General features: G+C 35.9%; 1 protein-coding gene across 1 annotated transcript; it reads right to left on the reverse strand.

The window, feature by feature from the left end:
• Nucleotides 1-819: 819 nt before the first annotated feature.
• Nucleotides 820-11,147, reverse strand: LOC149072993 (monocarboxylate transporter 14-like). The gene is made up of 4 exons (XM_089247260.1): nucleotides 10,239-11,147; nucleotides 9,103-9,330; nucleotides 3,928-4,210; nucleotides 820-1,226 (listed from the first exon to the last, which is right to left on the reverse strand). The coding sequence occupies exons 1-4, from the start codon at nucleotides 11,097-11,099 to the stop codon at nucleotides 820-822; spliced, it is 1,779 nt and encodes a 592-aa protein (XP_089103386.1). The 5' UTR covers nucleotides 11,100-11,147.
• Nucleotides 11,148-22,292: the final 11,145 nt, after the last annotated feature.

Genomic DNA, 22,292 nt, shown 5'->3' on the forward strand with positions numbered 1-22,292 from the left:
ATTGTTGCTATCACTAACATTGAAAACTATTTTTAAATGTATATCACGGGACTAGGCGAATACGGTACTTGAATTAAAATTGCCGCTTTATGTTTTAACATGTGCATTATATATGACTGTGGAAATTGTTTTGACAATGATCATTAATTTCACTGACTGGTTGTCAGTACAGGTATAATTACCCCTTGACAACTCATATATATCGATACACTTGCATATGTTTAGATATATCGCATAGCATTATACATTATATTGCATTGCTTTTTTCGAATTTGAATGTGAATTCGAATGAATTTGATTAAATAAAAGTAATTTATTTATTTATAATAATGGGAACAATTTATAAAAACAAAATAAAATTGATAGACAAAAAAATTAGGCCTACTCTTTTCAGCTGGAAAAATTTAACATAGCATAATGATTTTTAATTTCAATCACAAGTCAATGTGAATTACTCGAAATTTTCCAAATCCTAGTGATATTCAACCAAAACAGATACGTGTTGAATACCGCACCAATATCAGTTTAGCATATCCTCGACCTTCTGTATAATTTGCCATGTTCACAGAAAGTGAAACGTTATTTTTACATATCTACAAGAACAAATAAGTTTTCAATACCCATGTCAAAAGAATGATTATCCAACAACAACGCAGAACGTAGTTGAAAAACAGATATGGAAAATATATAGAATGTTATTTTTTGATATATTTATTATCATAAAATAATTATGATGAAAAAAGAGAGATGCATATAATTTTTTTTCAAGTTGTATAAAATGGAAAAGAAAAACACAGACATTGAGAGTTACAATTGTGATTAAGCTTCAGGTGCTGGATTGTAAAACTCTAGTGAACCTTCAATTTTTGTATTTTTGACAAGACTATTTCTAGAACCATTCATGTCTGCTAAGAATGGAACTACTACGTTACTGTCGGAACATTCAGAATCTAGAGATTCTGGAACAAAGGAAGACGCGGGAATAATACCAACAGCCTCAATAGATGAATCGCTCTCGTGCTCAGCTGGCTCTTTAAATCGTACTTCCTTTACTTGTGACGCATTTTGTTTTTGTGTTTTCTCATCAGAGTGATTAGCAAGCTTCAAGCCCTTTTTGCGGCCGAATAACTTATCAAACGGTATGGCCATTAAACCAGCCAAAATGAAACATAATCCAGCACAAAAAAACGTCAGGTTGTAGTTTCCACTGAAGTCAAACAGCATTCCTGAAAGAAATATGGCTCAATTAACATTCTTCTCCAATTCAATCTCATTTTTTAACTTAATAATTTCTATTGTACCATGGTTGTTTTATACGATTGGGACCTACAGCTAGAAGTTAGTTCTGAATGACTACGCTTCAAATGTACTCATCAGGATTAGATTCCTTCGAACCAGAGATTAGAATGATAACCAATTAAGTGTCAGATGACTCTATCACGATTACTTTATGTTTTTCAAACCACAAAAATGCATTGTTAAAACGGCCAACATTTGCGAGCTAAACTTTCTTTCACTGTTGCCCAAGTAAATGTATACTGAATGGATCGTGAGTTTACGAACTGTTTAACAAATTAATGCATGCCAGATTATGTTGTGTGTATGTATGGATCTGACGTACCTATGATGTCAGAGTTATTCATTCTGTTCTGTTCGTGCTGACATCTGGCTTCCTTAGCAGAAATGGAAGCGGCCGATGTTAGAATTTTTATGTTATCTAGGCCAAGTATCAAGTTGAAGGTGTGCCTGCTCTCAATCACTTACTACTACTACTTAACCGTTTATGCACACGGATGTTTTCGTACGTGTCTCCCAAAGTCTTCATCTTTTTGAACACATCAATAAATTTTCTACAGAAATACGTATGAAAACGATCAATACATTGTCCTGTAACTGATTAAATGCTTGATCCCGAAATCGAATACATTAAGCGGGGAAAAAAACACACCAAGAATTGTTTCCAGAGGGACACAGACTTGGTTGAGGGGATGCAGAGAAAAACTACGCGTGCTCTTGTTGGCACACAAGGGTTGAGCTATGAAGAAATACTTGATTTCTTGAATATGTTTACATTGGACGAACGCAGATGTCGGGGGACATGGTCTAAGTGTCTAAAATTTTCAACGTGATGAATAGGATGGACAATGAGTTTTTTTTATTAATACACTGTCAATCATACACACACATAAGATTAACTAGATTGCGCATCCTATTGTCCGGTCCCTTCTTTTTTTGAACCACGCACCCATCTCCCGTGACGAGTTGAATAACGAGAACATGGTATCCATAACTTGGCGCGCTATCTTCGTACTTGGCGACACATTCCTTGTAATGAGTGAAGAAAATTTAGATTCGTGTTATTCGTGGCTTTATTTAACAGCGGAAATGAAGCGTATTTTAATATGCAAGAGCAATAAGTATACGGTACCTAACTTTCACAGAAATTCCTAATCAAAATTAGTGCGGTAATTCTATTGTTGTAATATAAAAATTTTCCCCCTCTTATTTTTCATGGTTTATAATACACAGGGGTGTACGCAGGATCGACCTTTGGAAAGGACACAAAAATTTTCTTTCCTAAAAATTTTGAGAAAGAGTTATCACCCTTCAAAATGCATTTAAATTAACAGAAATTTATTAAAATAGCACATAGGTTTTTTTTTCGATATTTCGAATTTCTTAATCGAAATATTAATTCCTTTTTTCTCATTTTTGGTAGGCTTTGGAGGGGGGCATGAGCCTTCGATGACCCCCATCCCTCACGTACGCCTCTGGGTCCTAGGCCACATTTTTCATGAGATCATCCTGTTTTGTGATTTTAAGCGAGAAAACCAAAAAAATAAAAAATAAATGTGAATTTTTCCGGGTACCCGAACTAGAGCCATGCGGGCTATGACCAGAACAACATGAAAAAAAAATTGAATGGGCCACGGCTATGAATTTGCCATAAAAGCTGAAAATTTAATTTTTTCACGGACATTCCATACCCAGAATATACACATCTGACAAACTATCAAAATCTCGCCAACTTTGCACGTCAAACATATTTCTCGTTCGAAGACACAAAAATATCAATTTCAAAAATGTAAATATATTCATTTTAAATCAATATACAATGGCACAATAAACTTACTTATTCATCTAAATAATGTACTGTAACGCATAACAAAGCAAAAAAAGCTTGATCGGAAGCGAAATTGTGCGCCAATCCGCTATCGGTGGGACACTTCGCGGAACAAAGTAAAAGGAAAAGGAAATTTAACTCGCGGTGAAAGGTAATCTTGTCACCTTTAATAAATGATACATTGCAACCAAAAGCACAGCAGGATTTCCGCATATCGAGAGATTTCGTAAACACTCTCGGTGTCCACCCAACGAGTGACCATTGGAATAACAAAGAATTTCTTCTTACCACTCGTGAAAGTATCCACTCGCCATGTGGTTAGGTGTAGGAAACAAAAAGCAACCCTGCATGCGCGATCTATGGTTACATTATATCTATGTCGTCAATCAACTGCTTTGACAAGGGAACACCAGTATCGTTTAGTAATTTTGGGACAATTCCAAGTTGTAGTGTTGCAGGGAATTTTTCTCTAATAAGGAGTGTCAATAAATGGAATATCTTACCTCCGGGGGCCGTGAATTCCAATACAATTGACACGTTTGACAGCAGTATGATAGACAGTGGGATAAATCGAGAAGCTATCCTCACTTATATAAGACAACCATGATGTTTTTATGGGCAGTGTATATATATATATATTTTTTTTTTGGTGGTATATGCTTTTATATTAGGTGTTTTGGTCATATTTGATATCCATATCTTTTATGGGCAAAATTTTCCAGATACCTCGTTGGGCGATTTGCCTGTTGTAGCATTTTTGTATTTGTATTTGGATTTTGAATTTAATTATCAAGCATACATACCTGCTAATGGTGGACCAGCAAATGATCCAATACCCTGTACAAATAGCAGCATGCCATATGCTTTAGTAGAGCTGTCATCTGAAACCCGACATGATGTGATGACAGGCACCAAAGTATAATCAACACCTATAGTGAAACCATATATGCCACATACTGATGCTAAACCATAATAACTTGGAACCCATGGAATAACTCCAATTGAAAACCCGCTAATCATAATAAAAACACTGTACAGCACGGACGTATCAATCCAAGTCTTATCACCAATATAACCGACAATAGCCTGAAAAATGTACAATGGAAACAGCAATTTAAAATATTGGTTATTCTATAAGTATCTATAGTAATGGGCCTTTACTGAAAATTGCATCAAAATCACACACACATGCAAATGTAACTACCACAATCGAATCACGTTTACTACCAGTGATTATTTAATATATCAAAATTGTTAAATATTGCCCACAACACTTTGTTTGGCTGGCTACTAGTTATTTACACAACGTGAGTTTTGTTGCGAGTAAAATCAAGTAGCAGGTAAAACTCTGACTAAGCAGTCATTCTGCCTGCTACTTAATTTTCTTCTGACAGTAATTTTTTTGCGGTCGTATCCGTCAGACTAAGTTACTTGTATTTAACTTAGACAATATGGCTGCTGCAGATAATTTGATTATTGTCTCATAATGATATGGGAGGAGTTGAGAATGCAAGTGGTGTAAGCTGGTTTGACCTAATCACAGAGTTAGAATAATATAGAGAGCGCGCGAGGGGTTACAATGTGAAGCAAAGATCGGAGTCACGTGACTCCGGTCAAAAGACTGGTCAGGGAATCTCGCTGGCAATGCTTTCCTCATGGCTATTCGTATGACGATCTACACGTGCTGTAGGGTGGAACGAAAAAGGGTGTTTTTTCACTTTTTTTGGAAATTGATGTTGCCTTAGTATTCAAAAGATGCCTTTCAAGGTTTTAAGACGTTATACCAAAATCCAGGAAAATATTTTAATATCTTGAAGTTCCTCACGGACCCTAAAGGTCGAGCAAAAAGACTTTTCTAAGTGCGCATAAAAATCTTTTTAAACATTATACATATATAAAATAAACCCTTTTTTGCGGGGGCGGGGGTGGGGACAAAACTATAATCATGTTCCATATCATAAAAACAAAAAAAAAACATAGTTTGACGATATAGGTGTCAGGAGAATGCCTCCATTGCTTCCTCTGTTATCACACTATTATTAAATTTCACTTTTTTGCAAAATAGTCCGCTTTTTTTTCAAACGATGGAAGAGTCTCCTTGATTTTATTCTGGCTTGAATGAAGCCTTCACGACTCTCGGTTGTTGATACAGCAAGAGATGCTTCAGTTACGAGTCGTACGCACCGTTCAACTGCTTTCTTATGACACGGAAAATTTCGTATAGATGGAAAAGCAGGTTCAGATCATTTTTGTGGGTCTAGTTCCTGATTTTTTATAATAGGTGGTGATTTTTTATAATTTCAGTCACTCGCACTTGATCCCATGCAATTAGTTCCGAATAGTGCTTAGCAGAAAAGTTTATTTTCGGAGCATGGAATGTACGGATTTCTGCTTCTGATAATCCTTGATTTCAAATTTTCAGAATTCTCTTGATTCCCAGTTCTTTGCTCGTATTATTTCCACAAGATATATCTGATCTGCACTTAAATCACTGTTGTCACTGTCCATTATAGGAAGGTTATTAGAGATTGGTTTAAATTTCACAATAGGTAATCTTTCACAATTTTCCAATCCTTTTCCGATACCACCTTGAAGCCCGTGTGGACTAATGGAACATCCATCTAGATGCTTCACAATATGCCTTAGAGGTATCTCATTGAAGTGAAAAAGACAAATAAGCGATTGCAAAGGACAGCCTATTTCTTTCTCTATTAATTTGATAACACCATTTTTATAACCAGTTGGAAAGAACCACCTTCGTTGACATTAGCTAAGGTTTTGTCTTTTCGACCATCAAAATATATTCCTCGCACATTTTGTTCTAGGGACTCTTCTATCTTGCAAAAGAACTCTCTCTGATGCTCTTTCACGCCTTATTTTCATCCGGTCTATTGTCATATTTGGCTTTTCTTTCGTCAATAACCCCACATCTTCCAGCATAGCATTCGTAATAATTGCAGCCGATCGATCGGACACACCAGTTCTATCACAAGCAAGAGCAACATTTGGTAATTCAGTTCTCATCTGTGAGGATGATGGTAGAACTTCAAAAGCAAATTAAGTCCTTGCTTCGGCACTGATTGGACAGCTACTGGTACTGGTAGATGGAAATGCTAATTTCTTCAACGGCAAACTGTGTTTTTGTTCATATAGATCACTTTTCTCAGAATCGTTGGATAAAGATTGTTTTCAGTGATTGATGAACAGTTTCCGCCGTTTCTTCTTGAGATGACTTAAAACGGGATACCATTTTCATTTTCCTTTGTTCATTGTTTTTCGATTTCTTCGTTGTTAGGACACTACTCGACCAATCGCCGTCTTGCGTGTACTTTGATCTCGCAAGAAATCTCACTCTAAATTTCGGACCTTCCTCAACTTGTCACACTGCAGTCTTCAAAATCACATTTGCATGCTGTAATGTCAAACAATTTCCGTGCTTCGCACTGAAAAGATTTCAAGTTCAACTTGAAAGTTTGAGAATCTTTCCTTGCTTTCATATGTTTCTGAAGATTCTTGTATTTACAGTAAAAGTATGAAAATTTTACATATCCGTTGGTGAGAAACCGTAGGAATTAAAGTAGTTTTTCAAATATTTTTTGTCTTTGGCACGATAATTTCAAGAATGTCTGCAATGGCTGGATCTTTTCTTGATTGTTGTGCCTTCATATTGCGTTGAGTCAGCAAATAACAAAGTATAACATCGCCATAGGTGGGCAAGACCCGAGAATCCCACTCTTTAGGATTTCCTAAAATGTCACAACGATAAAAGCTTCTGGTCATCATTTTGACTGCTATACACCCTCTCAGTTAACGGGTAAGATTGCAAATGAATACTGAAACAAGGGAATAATATCGAGGTCACTGAACGAATCACGTGTTTAGGGGAATAGGAAAGCCTCCTCCGCAGTGTCATGTTACAGAATTTCACACACGTGCGTAAAACTTTAATTGCGATGAGCAACCTCAAGAAGTTTGAATTTTGGTGAAAAAATTAGGACTAGCACATAAAGGCATATTTTAAATTCTATTACGATGGCAATTTCAAAATTTTTTTTTTTCGTTCCACCCTAACGTGCTGTCTTATTTTTGATTAGAATGCTCAACACTTGCGCAGCTTTCGGATGTTCTGAACGGTTTAGGAAAGGGGGGACCAGTATCCTTTCACAATTGAGTACTTTTTTGCTGATTCCCCTTCTTATAAATTAAAAATTGGAATATTAAATTGACGATTCAATGGATTTCTGACGTAGTCTCAGTTTTCAACGATTCCATTTTGGATTTAATTCAATTAAAGTTCCAAGTTTTCGTAAAATTCAAATGTCATGAGCCATCATTAAATGTTTTAATAGAATTTTTGGTAATAAATGATTGAAGTAATGAGTTTTATTAATTTTTAACTGAAATATACGTCTCCGCAAGATTTGGCGAGATTTGGCGAGCTAGTGAGTTTATTCGAGTTTCGCTCAACTTGAAGATAATATGCTTTTCAGAATGAGGAATTTATGGCAAATATTTTATTTAAATAGAATGTAATGAAAAATCACCCTCTAGACAATGACAGTTTTGCATAAAAATGTATAACTACCTCTAAAAATAGTATTTTTACCTCTCTTCACGCCTGAGATAAAACTATTACAGAAAAGAAATTTTTTTATTGATTAATTTGTGTTTGTTGTATGTGAAATTGCCCTCAAACAAGAAAATAAATAAATTAATTGATTAATTAATTTTCAGTCAATATCTTTATTAGGACCATCTGAGTTAATATCTGAAGTCACTATGTTTACCTCAGATGTTAACTTGAAGAAAGAATCATTCTAATAACTACTTAATGCCTAAAAAAAATGAAGATTCACATATGTATACTTCTGGAGCAAAGAGGTTACACATATGTCACATGTAACATACATTTACGTACTCTAAATTATTACATATATACGCTACTCGAAATTTTATTTCTTATAATTTAGAAAAGTACTAACGATGAGGTATTGCAATTTTCTTGAAAAATTCATTTTATTCCTGAAATATTATGTAAGTGTTTATATTTTTGTGTGATAAGGTTGTAAAAGGTTTTTCAGGAATGTTGGAAATGAAACTTTTGCTTATTATTTAAATATTTCATGACTAAATATGGTATGAGTGTGAATGTGTTACATTACATAACATAATATGATGCATTATAATTATATACTCAAAATAAATGTATGATTAGAGTAATTTTAATGTTCTTGGAAGATAATTTTTATGTTTTAATAACCCCTAGTTAAAATAAATTTTCGAAATTAAAAGTGACAAAGTGAATGAGAAGAGAATATTTTAAAATATAAATGAAATAGGCTGTATATATAAGAGATAGGTTATATAATAAGATTTAAAAACTCAAAAGTTTTAAATTATTAGGAATTATCCCTTTTGGAAAATAAAACAATTTCGTTATTCAATATTTTTTTATATTACATTTATATAGAATTGATTTTTTTTTTAAATCCCACATTCCCTAAATATTTTACAAAAGAATGAATGAAATTCATTGAACAAATGAAGGAAAGTTTTCATCAACTCGATCGAGTCAAATTTCGTTACAACATCCTAGCATTAACGCGAAATCACTATGTTCTGCGAAAACCAGCCAAATGTAATAGCGCAGAACCTGTTCTTTCCCCGACAATACTGCTCATCTTTTCTTCACGTTCGACAAGTTTTATGAACAGCGTGCGCTGTCTATTTATATCTTTAGTCTATGGACCTAATATTTCAGGACGGAGATATTTGCATTTGAGATTACTAGAAATTCTGGTGAAGGAAAGTTATACTATTTTATACTACTTTTTGATCTACAAGTAGTAATTTTACAGTGTTCTGTAGTGTTCTACAAGTAGCCTTGTAATTAATCTCAAAGAAACAAAACTAATAGTGGACACTGTAGTGGACTTACGTCAACGAAGTATTGCGTTAGTAATGAAAAAAATACTTACCATCCCAAATATATTGAGCACACCCGAAACCGATATGAGATAGGAAGCACTTTCTTTGTCAAAATTCAAACTTTCAGCCAAGTCAGGAATATACATGTGTGGTACTTCAATGCAGGCATATAGAAGGGAATTAGAAATGCAAAACAATGTGTACGGTATGCTTTTGAAAATGGTCGGATCAAACATGTCTATGAGTACCTTTCTCAGATCAGCAACACACGTACATGACTGAAAAAATAAATATACACATAATAAGAATAATATCAATTTGACAATCAATGCAAAAGAAAAATGTTTTACATGAAAAACAATGTACAGCAAAAATAAGATTATCATGAAATGAACTCATCAGTTCGAACAGTATTTATTCATAATTATTGTTCTTAAAAAAAAAATTCTGATGAATCAGGCTGTGCTATTTTTTCTTTTACTTTTATTGTCATTTATTCACTTTGCAACTTTCTAAATGAGAAAATTTCTAATTATTTAAGGTGATTTTTATTTTAGAAATAAACTATTCTGAAGATTCACTTGAAAACGAAATTACAAAGCAAATTTAATAGGAATTTCTATAAACCTTGAACATGAAGATAATAATCATTTATCTAAATCTAAATCAATATAACCTGACTATGGTGGTAGCACTGGTACTTGCAAAAAACGGGAAAAAAATCCTACACGGGTTGAAAAAATAGTTATATATACGCAAGTGACCGAAGGGCGGGCAGGCCAGTTTAAATGTGTTCTCTCTATCCCTCTTCCTGTATTTAAAATTTTGTGTTAAATTGGAGTTATATACGTAATTAATCATTTCCGATACTTACATTCTGAGAAGAACATCTAATTGAATTCACTATTTCATTTGAGAAACAACTTCAACCTTTGAAGTAGATCAATATAATTCAAGAGTTTTCCTTCCAATTCAATTTTTTTTCACTACATAGTTTATAAATCATTATTAGGGCTTAATTTCAATATAGTTTATTAATCATTATCAGTGGCATTCATAAAATAAATCCCATCCAAGGACAATATCTTTTGAGTAACAAATATGCAGATATTTCTAAAAACTTACATATCTGCATCTTTGAAAAATATTTCTTGAATACAAAGCGCATTTCTAGAAACAAGCTTACCTTGTTGTCATTTACAGTCATCATATTGTTGCAGTATATGTCAGGACAACTAGATGCACGAAGCCTGCAGCGACGTATATTCAACATAGCATTCCTGTATTTGGGGCTTCTTCCGTGAAATTGGTTGCAAGGATATTCAGAATCAAACTTCGCTGAAGAGTTGATACTTTCGTCTCTCGAGTATGTTGACAACTGAACTAAAGAGCTACATAGTCTTTCAGAGCGTTTCAGTGTAGAGTTATCTGGCTCAAGCAACTGTGATGGATGTGAAGATTTACAGCTGAAATTATAGGGTTTGTGCTCTCGCATGAGAGCGCCAAAAACCACTATGTTTAAAAGAAAGCCAGACAGAATAAGTAAAGAGCCTTGCCAATCATACTTTTCCAGGAGATACATTGTTAGTGGTGGGAATATGATGGTACCTATGCCAGTTCCACATGATGACAATCCGGTCGCCAGTGACCTCTTTTTCTCAAAAACATTTCCCAAAATCACAACGGAAGTGACATAGCAGAGTGCCAGACCTAAACCTGCGATGGCAAAAGTGAAGAAGAGCACCTCTATAGCGGTAGCAAAAGTACCGATGATAAAAGCTACAGTTGAAACAAGAGCTCCTGCTATGCAGACTTTGCGACACCCAAACCGATCTGAGAGGTAGCTTGCAATAGGTCCAGCTAAAAGTGGCATACTGAAGAACACAGAGCCTATGCATGAGGTCTTGAATTTACTCTCACCAAAATATTTGACCAGCTCTACATAAAGTATGCCGAATGATACGGATACTCCATCTGCTAAAAGGTTGACCATAAAAGATGCCGATATAATCATCCATCCATAACCTCCATCAGCTGGATGAAGCATCGATGCGGTAGTGATGTTATGATGAGAACTAGTCAAGGAAGAGCTCGAAGACACTTTGTTTTCAAAGAAGTTGTTTTCAAGTTCTTCATCTCAATATATTTTTTCCATCAAAAGAAAAACATGACCTAATGGCATCAAACAAAAATAAGTGAGTGGAACTCATTAGCAACAACAAGCAATAAGCAAATCCAGTGCAATATACATTCATAGTACAGTTTCTTTCAACCCATTTACAGCCCAAAGTGAAATAATCTGCAAATCGTGATTACCTCTTTATACAAAGAGTAGCAGAATAATCGCACAGTACGTAAGAACCAGATCCTTTATCAATGCTTGGCTTCGTAGATTGCGAATAAGTGTCGCGTTTAAGCCAACAGTATGCTTGCAAAGTGTCACGTAAAAAGAACCGTGGGTTTGATGGAACTATGGGTTCGAAAATGTCACGTTCTAGTCGACAAGTGTCAAAGAAATTGTAAATAGTGTAAATACGTTACCACAACAGGCGCAGTGTTGTTAGCGTCCGAGTAGAGCCTGTAAATAAGTTTCCTGGCGTATGGTGTTCGTATACACTCCCTGTATATAAGGAATTAGTGTGACTAACGAACTGTAAATAATGTAAATAGGTGTAAATAATCTCACGGGCAATATTAACACTAGAATTTTATTAAATTTAAAATATATTTGTCTTCTTGTTGAAACGAAGATGAGGCGGATATTTTCAGTTCGGAGGTACGGAAGCGTGAAAACGCCTATAATTTAATTGCAGGTTCTAACGAGACCCTGATCTAGGATCGCAACTAGAAACAAAAACTGACTGTTACGCGGCACAAGCATCCATTCTGGCTTTCCCCCCCCCCCTTACTCTTCGCAATTTTTAATGAATAAAAAGTAAATTTGGAGCCCTCTCTGGTCCAGCAACCGGGGTATTAGACCCCAAGCCGGCCCTCTTAGTTGCAGCCCTACCAGACCCAATAGATTTCTCTTATTTACTAGAAACCAACTCAGTCTTCCCATTAATTCGGGGGGCTCGGGGAAAAATGGCTCGGGAATCCATGATGTTCTTAAGTCAGCCACCTCGTTGGGCATTTTGCCTGTTGTGGAGTTGTATTTTTTTTTTTTTTTTATCTATCAAAGAAATGTACAAACATACATATACAAATAGAGACAACTTTTCATCCAAGGTGAACATGACAGTCACATACTGGATGATGGGTTATTAAAAAAAAAAAAAAGTACAATGTGTGAGGGGGGGGAAATACCTATATATAAACACTTTTACATAAATGCAAATATAAATGGGGAGGGAAATTAATAGTTGAATAGCAAATAGATGGGTGAAGGGGGAAAAACAAAAAATTAATAGTAACATCATTGTGGCAACGCATGGCGGGTGCATTTTAAATATCAAATTTAGAGATAATAAATATGATTTGAATAATTGAGCTACTGTCAGAAAGGCAAAATATTTAAAATGTTGATAAATATAATGGGAGAAAATCAACTACTATAATTAGTGTGACGGGCGATTTCTTTAAAAAAAAACAGAAGACTAAAAGTGCACGGAGATATCATCAATAGACAATAAATATCTTTTGAGGTACTTCTTGTACGTGTAAAGAGAGGAAGCATTCCTAATTTCAATGGGCAGAGAGTTATAAAACTTAGGTATTAGGTAAGAGAAATGAATTTTTTTTATGTTTTTGTGAACAATTGGCAAAGAATATGTAGTGTTACGCCTAGCCGAAGATCGAGTGGATATTAATGGTAGGGAGTATTGACGTTTAAAGAGAAGTAACAGGGATTTATAAAAATATAAGTATCTAAGTGGTAGAATTTCTATATTTTTGAAGAGAGTGATGGAAGGAGTATAATAGTCATTAAAAATTAGCCTTATAATTTTCTTCTGTAGTGATATAATAGGTTTTAAGTTAGTCAAATAGTCACTAAGTATAATAAGTAAGAATGGAATAATGAGTAGTAGAGGATGATTAAAAAAGAGCGATTATTATTTTAAAAAATAAAATTTATACATTGTAAATCTTAATTTTATTTATAGATTATGAACATGGGATTTCCATTTCATGTCAGAGTCAATAAAAATACCCAGATATTTTATAGTATTCACTTGTTCTAATTTATGACAGTTACAATCAGTGTTAATGTTACATGCAGGTTTATGAATCATAAAGTCAATATTTAAGGCAGGAATGTGATGCAAAAAAAGTTAATATATTTAGTTTTCGAGATATTAAGTTGAAGCTCATTTGCATGAAACCATCTTTAATTTTTATCATGTCAGAATTTACTGTAATTTGGAGAGATTCATAGGTAGCAACAGAATAAAGTATGACTGTATCATCCGCAAACGTGATTATCTTCCATCAATTTTTAGATTACATAAATCATTTATAAATACATTAAAGAGAAGGGGGCTAAGAACAGATCCCTGGGGGACTCCTCGGTTAACCCCTAAAAATTTACTGGAATGAGAGCCACATCTTACTCTCTGAGATCTGCTCGTCAGATATGACAGTAAGAGATTTCGGGGGATGTCTCTTATTCCACATGCCTCAAGCTTATATTGAAGGATTTCATGATTAACACTGTCAAAGGCTTTTCTTATGTCTAGGAATACAGCTATTGTTTTTCTAGATTTGTCAAGATTGTGTATTACGTATGTACTAAAATCTAGTAAAGCAATTTCAGTGTTATGATTAGCAAGAAACCCATGTTGATTAGGAGAAAAAAAAATTAGTATGAGAGAGAAATGAGAGTATTCTTTTTTTTTAGAACAGTTTCAAAAATCTTGGAAATAGAAGGTAAAATGGAAATAGGCCTATAATTACTTAAATCATTACGATTTCCTGATTTAAAAATTGGGAAAACAGTGGCAGTTTTCAAAGAGTTAGGATAAACTATAATATAATATTTGTATTAATCTGAATAATACTTGTATTTGTATTTCTGGAAGAAAATTTATAGCTGGTTGAGCTGGTTGGTGGATTTGAAAAACCTGAACGTATATATGCAATATGTTGCCTTGAAGTGACGACAAACTCAGAGGGTTGATATTAGGCATTAAGAAGGAACAAAAATTTCCGTAGAATATAGTATCGCGAACCACATTTAGTCGGCGAAAATCGCAAAAATACTTGTGAAGGGTGTGACGTCGAGTGGGACAAAAAGGCCAATAAAATAAGTAGGAAAAACATTTATTTGACAGCATGTGTGATTACAAAACAGCTCTTGTGGTGTACAAAATAAACTATAAAAAAAGTAAAATAAATAAGTGCAAAAAAAACCCCATTTAAACCATTTACTTGACAGCAGTACGGCCTGTGCAGCTTAGTTCAATGTTAGAAAGTAGAAGAAGAGAAATGATTGCAGAAGATTTTGTACTTATTATTGTACTTCATTTTGTACACCTCAGGGGCTGTACTATCTCTTCATGCTTATCAGGAATCCGATCCGTATCGGCGCCGATTATGGCAATCATGGCCCCCACATGGGGGGGGGGGGACTGACAGGGCTCCAGCCTGGGGCCGGGGAGTCAGGGGGGCCCGTGGAAAGATCTTTTTGATTTTCTTTTCTTTCAGATATGTCCCATAGGAAAATAGGCAGGACTCTAATATCAATCATATCAATTTGTACTCGTATGGACGGATATCTTGAACTACGTACCTTAGATCTCATTGAAATTTTTTTAAACTATACACATGTACAAGTAAACGAAAAAAAGAAAAACACCAGAAACGAAGAGAAGAACATTGTTGAAGGCCCCCCCCCCCCCGCGGCTCTCATGGCAGTCGTTCTCCTAGGAAGGAAGAAAAGACATTGTGATGGTCATGGCTACTGAGACGTCAAGAACACCAGCATTTTGTGTGTCCTCAGGGCTATAGCCACTAGAATAATCCTTATCTAGTCGTCGAGCGTGTGTAGGGACCTACAGGGCTACCGCGTGACCCCACCTGTTTCAGTTCGTAGAAGGCCATAATGTCTCGATAGAATGAAAATTGGAGTAAACAGACGACGTATTCCACAGTGAAATTGCCTTTGGGTGCCGATAAAGCACATGAACCTCCCCCCCCCCCCCCAACAACTTGGAACAGGGGCCCGTAGGCTGCGCTCTTCAGCGGACCCCCCCCCCCCCTATAGTGAACTAATAGCGTGGAAAAAAGACAAAAAATGACAAGAATGGTCCAGGCTCCAGGCCTGAAGCTCCGCCAGCCCCACTCTCGTGGGTGGGTTACGATACTGAGACAGCTTTGCTGCAAGCTTTTGTATACAGTGGATCCCGCATTACTTTTTCCTCCTTGGGTCCTGAGACTCTCTGGTGCCAACTCTTATTACTGACACTCATCGAGATTTCTCGTTTAAAGCGTTTTCCCGCAAAAAGTATTGTACGGAATGGCTGTAATGACGTGTGTACTGAATCACGTGATTTCGCTCACGGTCCCTCTAGTAACCCCCTACCTCTCCCAGTCCGAACAAATCAAGGGGTTTTTTCCTTGCTTCTGAAAAAAAGTCTACATTCCGCATCGGCCTTTTTTATTCGCTGTACTGTCTTGAGGACACATCTCCCCTCAAAACTTCTATTCACAGACGATATTGTTGAACAGAAAAATATTTACGGTTCGCGGCTGCAAAAATACAGTTGTTCGAAATCTTTTAGTAAAATAGTTGAACGAGTTTGCGTACATAAAGGATTAATTTTTTTCCCACGTGGATGAATCCTACGGTTCTAGCCCAAAAGAACGGTAAGCAAAACTAAAAATTTGAATTTTTGTTAAATTTTTATTTTGAGCATTAAGAGTTAACTATAATAAATCTATGTCAGAAGAGTTTGGCCCTGCATCGAGGCCAGTTGCGATGTTTGTTGAATTGTGTTTCATAAAGTTTAAAAACGATTATTTTTAATAGGGCATATCTACAAATTACAGAGTAACCTCGTTCATACGTCACTCAGTTATACGACTTTCATGTTTATACGACGTTTAACTTGGGTAGCAATTGGTAACAATACATTTTAAACAACAATACAACAAACACATTTTAATGTTAAAATATTCCATTCATTTATTTAACGTAAAACCTCAATTATTTGACGTTTTCACTTCGACTGAAACTCGGAAACTTTTGAAAAAAGAAAAACGTAATTTATATCCATCAAATGCGCACAAAATTTTTGTATGCACTGAAAAAGCGTTGCTGCAACAGTTCTAGCATATTGTCATTGCAAAAGACATAAATTTTAGGGTAATTGCTGACGTATACGAAATTGCCAGTGAGATGGCTGATGACCATTTAGAGTGGAGACTTAGGTGATTTGTTTATTGCCTCTTTCTGAGAACACGCAGATGTGGGGAGTCCCGAAGAAATGGGTTTCAATTGTTTTGACGGCCATATGACCTTTCAGAATTTTTTCTCTCCCTATGTTTTCAACGTTATCCCGAGAGGGTGAGATAGTCTACTGTAAGCATTTGGGGGGTACAGGTCTGCCGAAAATAGGTACACATGCACAATAAGTTCTTTCGATCATTTCCTGTAGAACTTTCTACCAAAAACAAATATTGTGGTAGAGGGATTAAAGAGGTAACATTATCCTCACGTATGATCAAATTTATGCTATTGTCATTTTTTCTATATTGGCATTGTTAATATTATCGGAAAATACGCTTTTATGTATTTATTCGTTACAAAAAATTGTAATTGATTAGTTTATTTATAAAATTCACTTACATGTGTATTGTCCCTGTACAGAAGCTTACCGCATAGTGCTTTTGTGTGTCGTACACATAGTGCAGCAATACAAATAACGTTAGCTTTCGGTGATCATTTAGTGCAAAATATTGATGTCATCAGACGTCTTCAAAAGAAAGAGAACAAGTGGCGAAGTTAAAATTAAATTCAAAACGATTTTGAACAAAATATAAAAAATATTGTTGTAGCGATTTCAAAATTCTCCTAAAAATATCGGGTTATAGAGGCGTTTATCATAGTAGATGATGTCGTTGTACTGAGAATTTAACATTAAGCCAGGCAATTCCAAACAAGATTTGAAAAAAATATCATTGTAGATGCATTTATTATCGATTATCGCTGTAGCGATTTTTTGCTGCATGTACAAATGCCGTATCGTATGCAGGATTTTCTCATGGGGGAGGGGGGGGGGAAGGGCATTCAACATTTTTTTTCTTCCCTAAAGGGGTTTCTTTTTTTTTTTTACTGAAAAAATACACCATAATCTTTTCTCAAGGGAGGTGCACAAAATTTTTCGGGGGGGGGGGGGGGGAAGGGGGCCCGCGAAAAATCCTGGCCTGGGAGCCCGGCACTAGCATGTGGGGGCCATGATGACAATATAAGCATGAAAGGGAAATTTCCATACTAGCGGCATTCTCCCTCCGAAAGCAAGCATCGTATTTCTCCGAATATTCGGATGACGATAAGGATAGGAGACCCACTTCTTAAGCATTATTTCTTGGACTTGGAAATTTATTACGATGACTTAAGTGGTGTTTTTCCTTGAATGAAAACTACAATTTCGTCGGCTTTTTACAATTAATTGGACGGATTCAATTAGAAATCCAACTGTAGTATACAGTGATACCTCGCTACAACGATACTCGATAATTCTCTCTACAGCTATATTTTTTCGAGATTTTTTTTCACGGTATATTTCTCGATGATATAATTATATTATCCTAAAATTATATACATATATATATATATAAAATAAATGAAGCAAAGTAATAATCACCCACGTCCATCAAAATAGGCAATGGAGGACAATACATTTTTATCCCAATGTGATTTTGGCAATTCCTTATGAAGTACGGCTTAAAAAGAGAATAAATTAATTAGAATGCTGAAATTCTTTCTGAATAATATTTACACACTGAAAAGTATATTTTAATTATAGAAATAACTCTTCATATACTCTTATTTTCCATCCTCCCTATTAAAAAAATAAAAAAAAGTATCTAGCCGATAGCCTGCTAACACCTTCCATTTTTGACGTTAAAGAATGTGGAAAGAAAACAACAACACAAATGTTACGCACGTGCATTAAAAATGATTTGCGTTGCCACCGTCGCTGAACAAAAAATTCAGTAAATGTATAGTAGTAGTAGTTGTATATCCCAAGCTTAATTTTGATTGGTCAGTGGTCGATCAGCCAAAGGGAAAAATCACTTTTCCCTGTGTAGAAAGCGATTTCTTTGATTTTCCCTCTTTCACGTCACGTGACGTTAAGGAGTGAGCCTAACAATAATTCCTTGGCATCGTTTTTCGGATTATTCTTAACGTCATGCTTATGAACCGATGCTTATAATTCGGATCGGATGAGAATAAGCATGAGCAGGTAGTACAGCCCCCGGTTACGTTGCAACACACACTGCTGTCAAATAAATGTTTTTTCTACTTATTATTTGCCTTTTCGTTCCATCCGACGCCACACCCTTCACAAGTATTTTTTTCGATTTTCACCGACCAAACGTGGTTTGCGATATCATATTCTATGGTAATTTTGTTCCTTTTTTTTCTTGATGCCTAATATCACCCCTCTGATTTCATCACCACTTCAAAGCAACACCCTGTATATAAAATACAAAATGTCTGACAGCAGATACTAAATACAGTGGAACTTTCCCTAACGGACACTTTTCTGATCTATTCTTTCCGGTTCCATGGAACAGTGCGGATCTAGAGCTCGCTGGGAGGGGTGATTTTTATTTATTATTATTTTTTCCAGTGTTGTGGATATGGTGGCCATATGTCCCGCATTGTCCCGTATTTTCTGGGACAGTCACGGTTTTCTCTCTGTTCCGACGTTTTAAAATCCCCAGTTTTTTCCGTTTTTTACTCGAAGTTTTCTCGAATTTGTTACTTAATAAAAAATATTGATACAAGCAATTTTCAACGGATTTATTGAATGCAATATATTATCACATTCATATTTCTCTTGGGGAGAGGGTATAGATCCCATAGATCCCCCATATATCCTTAACATGTGTTGAGCATCTTTTAAATTGGAACCATACTCCTACAATGAACGGTTGATGAAGTAAAGGCCGAATTAGGACCAACATCAGTGTTTCTCAAAGTGTGCATCGCGGCTCAAAGGGGCGTCAGTAACCTTTGTCAGCGGCGTCGTGGTGAGCTACAGATATTCATTTGTGTGGTTATTTTTGCTTTGGAGTGATTCTTTTATAAGTGGAAATACCTTCTAAATTATTTCGGGGAGAAGCGGATGAATCATGAATCGGTCAAGGGAGCCGCGGGTGACAAAGGTTTGAGAACCACTGACTTACAGGATACCCTGTATATGTCTACCAACTGATTACATTTTCGCAGAGATTAAGACGGAGGTCTTTTCTAGAAAACTGGCTGTACCCATCATCAAAAGAAGAGCGCCCTTATGGCAATTTTGACCATATGTATGCATGAAAAACCAGAATGATTTTAATCCTTCAATGCAATTTGAACAACGTATTTGATTGGGACGTTGATGAAGTGCACCAACTGGACACAAGCATGGAGCGAACAAATTGAACACGAGCATGGAGCACTATAGGTGTTTCAAGGAGCACCGTGGTGTTCGCGAGTAACAGGTTGAAGATGCCTGGGTTAAGGGGCCGTCACAGGTATGACTAGGTATGACTATCGACTGGACACGAGCATGGAGCAAACAAATTGGCCACGAGCATGGAGCACTCTAGGTGTTTCAAGGAGCACCGTGGTGTACGCGAGTAACAGGTTGAAGATGCCTGGGTTAAGGGGCCGCCACAGGTATCACTAGGTATGACTATCGGCTGAACGTTTTCCCAGCACCATTGGTTGGCATCATCAGGAGATTGAACTTTTTGATATCGCGGACACCCTATAGTAAGGATTTTCAACCTTTCGGACACGGCGGGCCAAATTGAAACTTCCCGTGGAGCCCGCGGGCCACAAAACCATGTAATTTAGTCGTATCTTAATAGAAGAGGTCCAATAAGGGCACAAGTTAAACAGGGACAAAAATAATTGAAGACTTTTGTTTATTGTGTAGTTATTTCTTTTATTAATTATCAATTTTGGTTACAGTTCTTAAATAATTTTTTCACTAATTCTGAAAAAGTTTTTATTAACCACTGATTAAATTAATTAATTCTGAGATTAATTTTAATCTGAAATCACTTTAAATGACTTTTTAATTATTCATTTCGATAATTCTGAAATTATTTTCCTTCCCAGTATACCTTGAAATCATTTCTATCTCAGTAATTATGCAATTATTCTTTTATTGATTGCGAACTAATTTCTATCAGAAATTACGAAGTTATTTTTCTCATTCATTTATAAGTTTTTTTTTTTCACTTATTGTGAAATCATTTTGTTTCAAAAATTCCAAAATTATTTCTTCCAGTAATTCTGAATTTTTATCAATTCTGGAATTATTTCTTCTATTATATACACTGAAGAGCCAAAAAAACTGGTTCACCTGCATAATATCGTGTAGGGCCCCCGCGAGCCCGCAGAAGTGCCGCAACACGACGTGGCATGGACTCGACTAATGTCTGAAGTAGTGCTGGAGGTAATTGACACCATGAATCCTGCAGGGCTGTCCATAAATCCGTAGGAGTAAGAGGGGGATGGAGATCTCTTCTGAACAGCACGTTGCAAGGAATCCCATATATGTTCAATAATGTTCATGTCTGGGGATTTAGGTGGCCAGCGGAAGTGTCTAAAGTCAGAAGAGTGTTCCTGTAGCCACTTTGTAGCAATTCTGGACGTGTGGGGGTGTCGCATTGTCCTGCTGAAATTGTCCAAGTCCGTCGGAATGCATAATGGACATGAATGGGTGCAGGTGATCAGACAGGATGCTTACGTACCTGTCACCTGTCAGAGTCGTATCTAGACGTATCAGGGGTCCCGTATCACGCCAACTGCACACGTCCCATACCATCACAGATACCATCACAGAGCCTCCACCAGCTTGAACAGTCCCCTGTTGACATGTTGGGTCCATGGATTCATGAGGTTGTCTTCATACCCGTACCCATCAGCTCAAAGCAATTGGAACCGAGACTCGTCAGACCAGGCAACGTGTTTCCAGTCCTCAACAGTCCAATGTCGGTGTTGTCGGGCCCAGGCAAGGCGTAAAGCTTTGTGTCGTGCAGTCATCAAGGGTACACGAGTAGGCCTTCGGCCCCGAAAGCCCATATCGATGATGTCTCGTTGAATGGTTCGCACGCTAACACTTGTTGATGGCCCAGCATTGAAATCTGCAGCAATTTGCGGAAGGGTTGCACGTCTGTCACGTTTAATGATTCTCGTCAGTCCCGTTCTTGCATGATCTTTTTCTGGCCGCAGCGATGTCGTAGATTTAATTTTTTACCGGATTTCCGATATTCACGGTACACTCGTGAAAATCCAAATTTCATCACTACCTCGGAGATGCCATGTCCCATCTCTCGTGCGCCGACTATAACACCACGTTCAAACTCACTTAAATCTCGATAACCTGCCATTGTAGCAGCAGTAACCGATCTAACAACTATGCCAGACACTTGTTGTGTTATATAGGCGTTGCCGACCACAGCGCCGTACTCTGATTGGTTCCATATCTAGGATGTATTTGCATACGCATGCCTGTACCAGTTTTTTTGGCTCTTCAGTTTATATAATTCTGAGTTTTCATGAGTTTTTTTCTAGAATTATTTCTTTCACTTATTTCATTTATTCTAGAATTATTTCTTTCATTTATTTTAGAATTATTTCTTTCCTTTATTTTAGAATTATTTCTCTCGTTTATTTTAGAATTATTTCTTTCATTTATTATGGAATTATTTCTTTCCTTTATTTTAGAATTATTTCTTTCATTTATTATGGAATTATTTCTTTCATTTATTATGGAATTATTTCTTTCATTTATTATGGAATTATTTCTTTCATTTATTATGGAATTATTTCTTTCCTTTATTTTAGAATTATTTCTCTCGTTTATTTTAGAATTATTTCTTTCATTTATTATGGAATTATTTCTTTCATTTATTATGGAATTATTTCTTTCCTTTATTTTAGAATTATTTCTCTCGTTTATTTTAGAATTATTTCTTTCATTTATTATGGAATTATTTCTTTCCTTTATTTTAGAATTATTTCTCTCGTTTATTTTAGAATTATTTCTTTCATTTATTATGGAATTATTTC

Source organism: Pholcus phalangioides, unplaced genomic scaffold (genome assembly GCF_987345545.1).
Source record: "Pholcus phalangioides strain wild (caught in Gottingen) unplaced genomic scaffold, Ppha-v1.0 ptg000017l_1, whole genome shotgun sequence".
NCBI classification, from domain to species: domain Eukaryota; kingdom Metazoa; phylum Arthropoda; class Arachnida; order Araneae; family Pholcidae; genus Pholcus; species Pholcus phalangioides.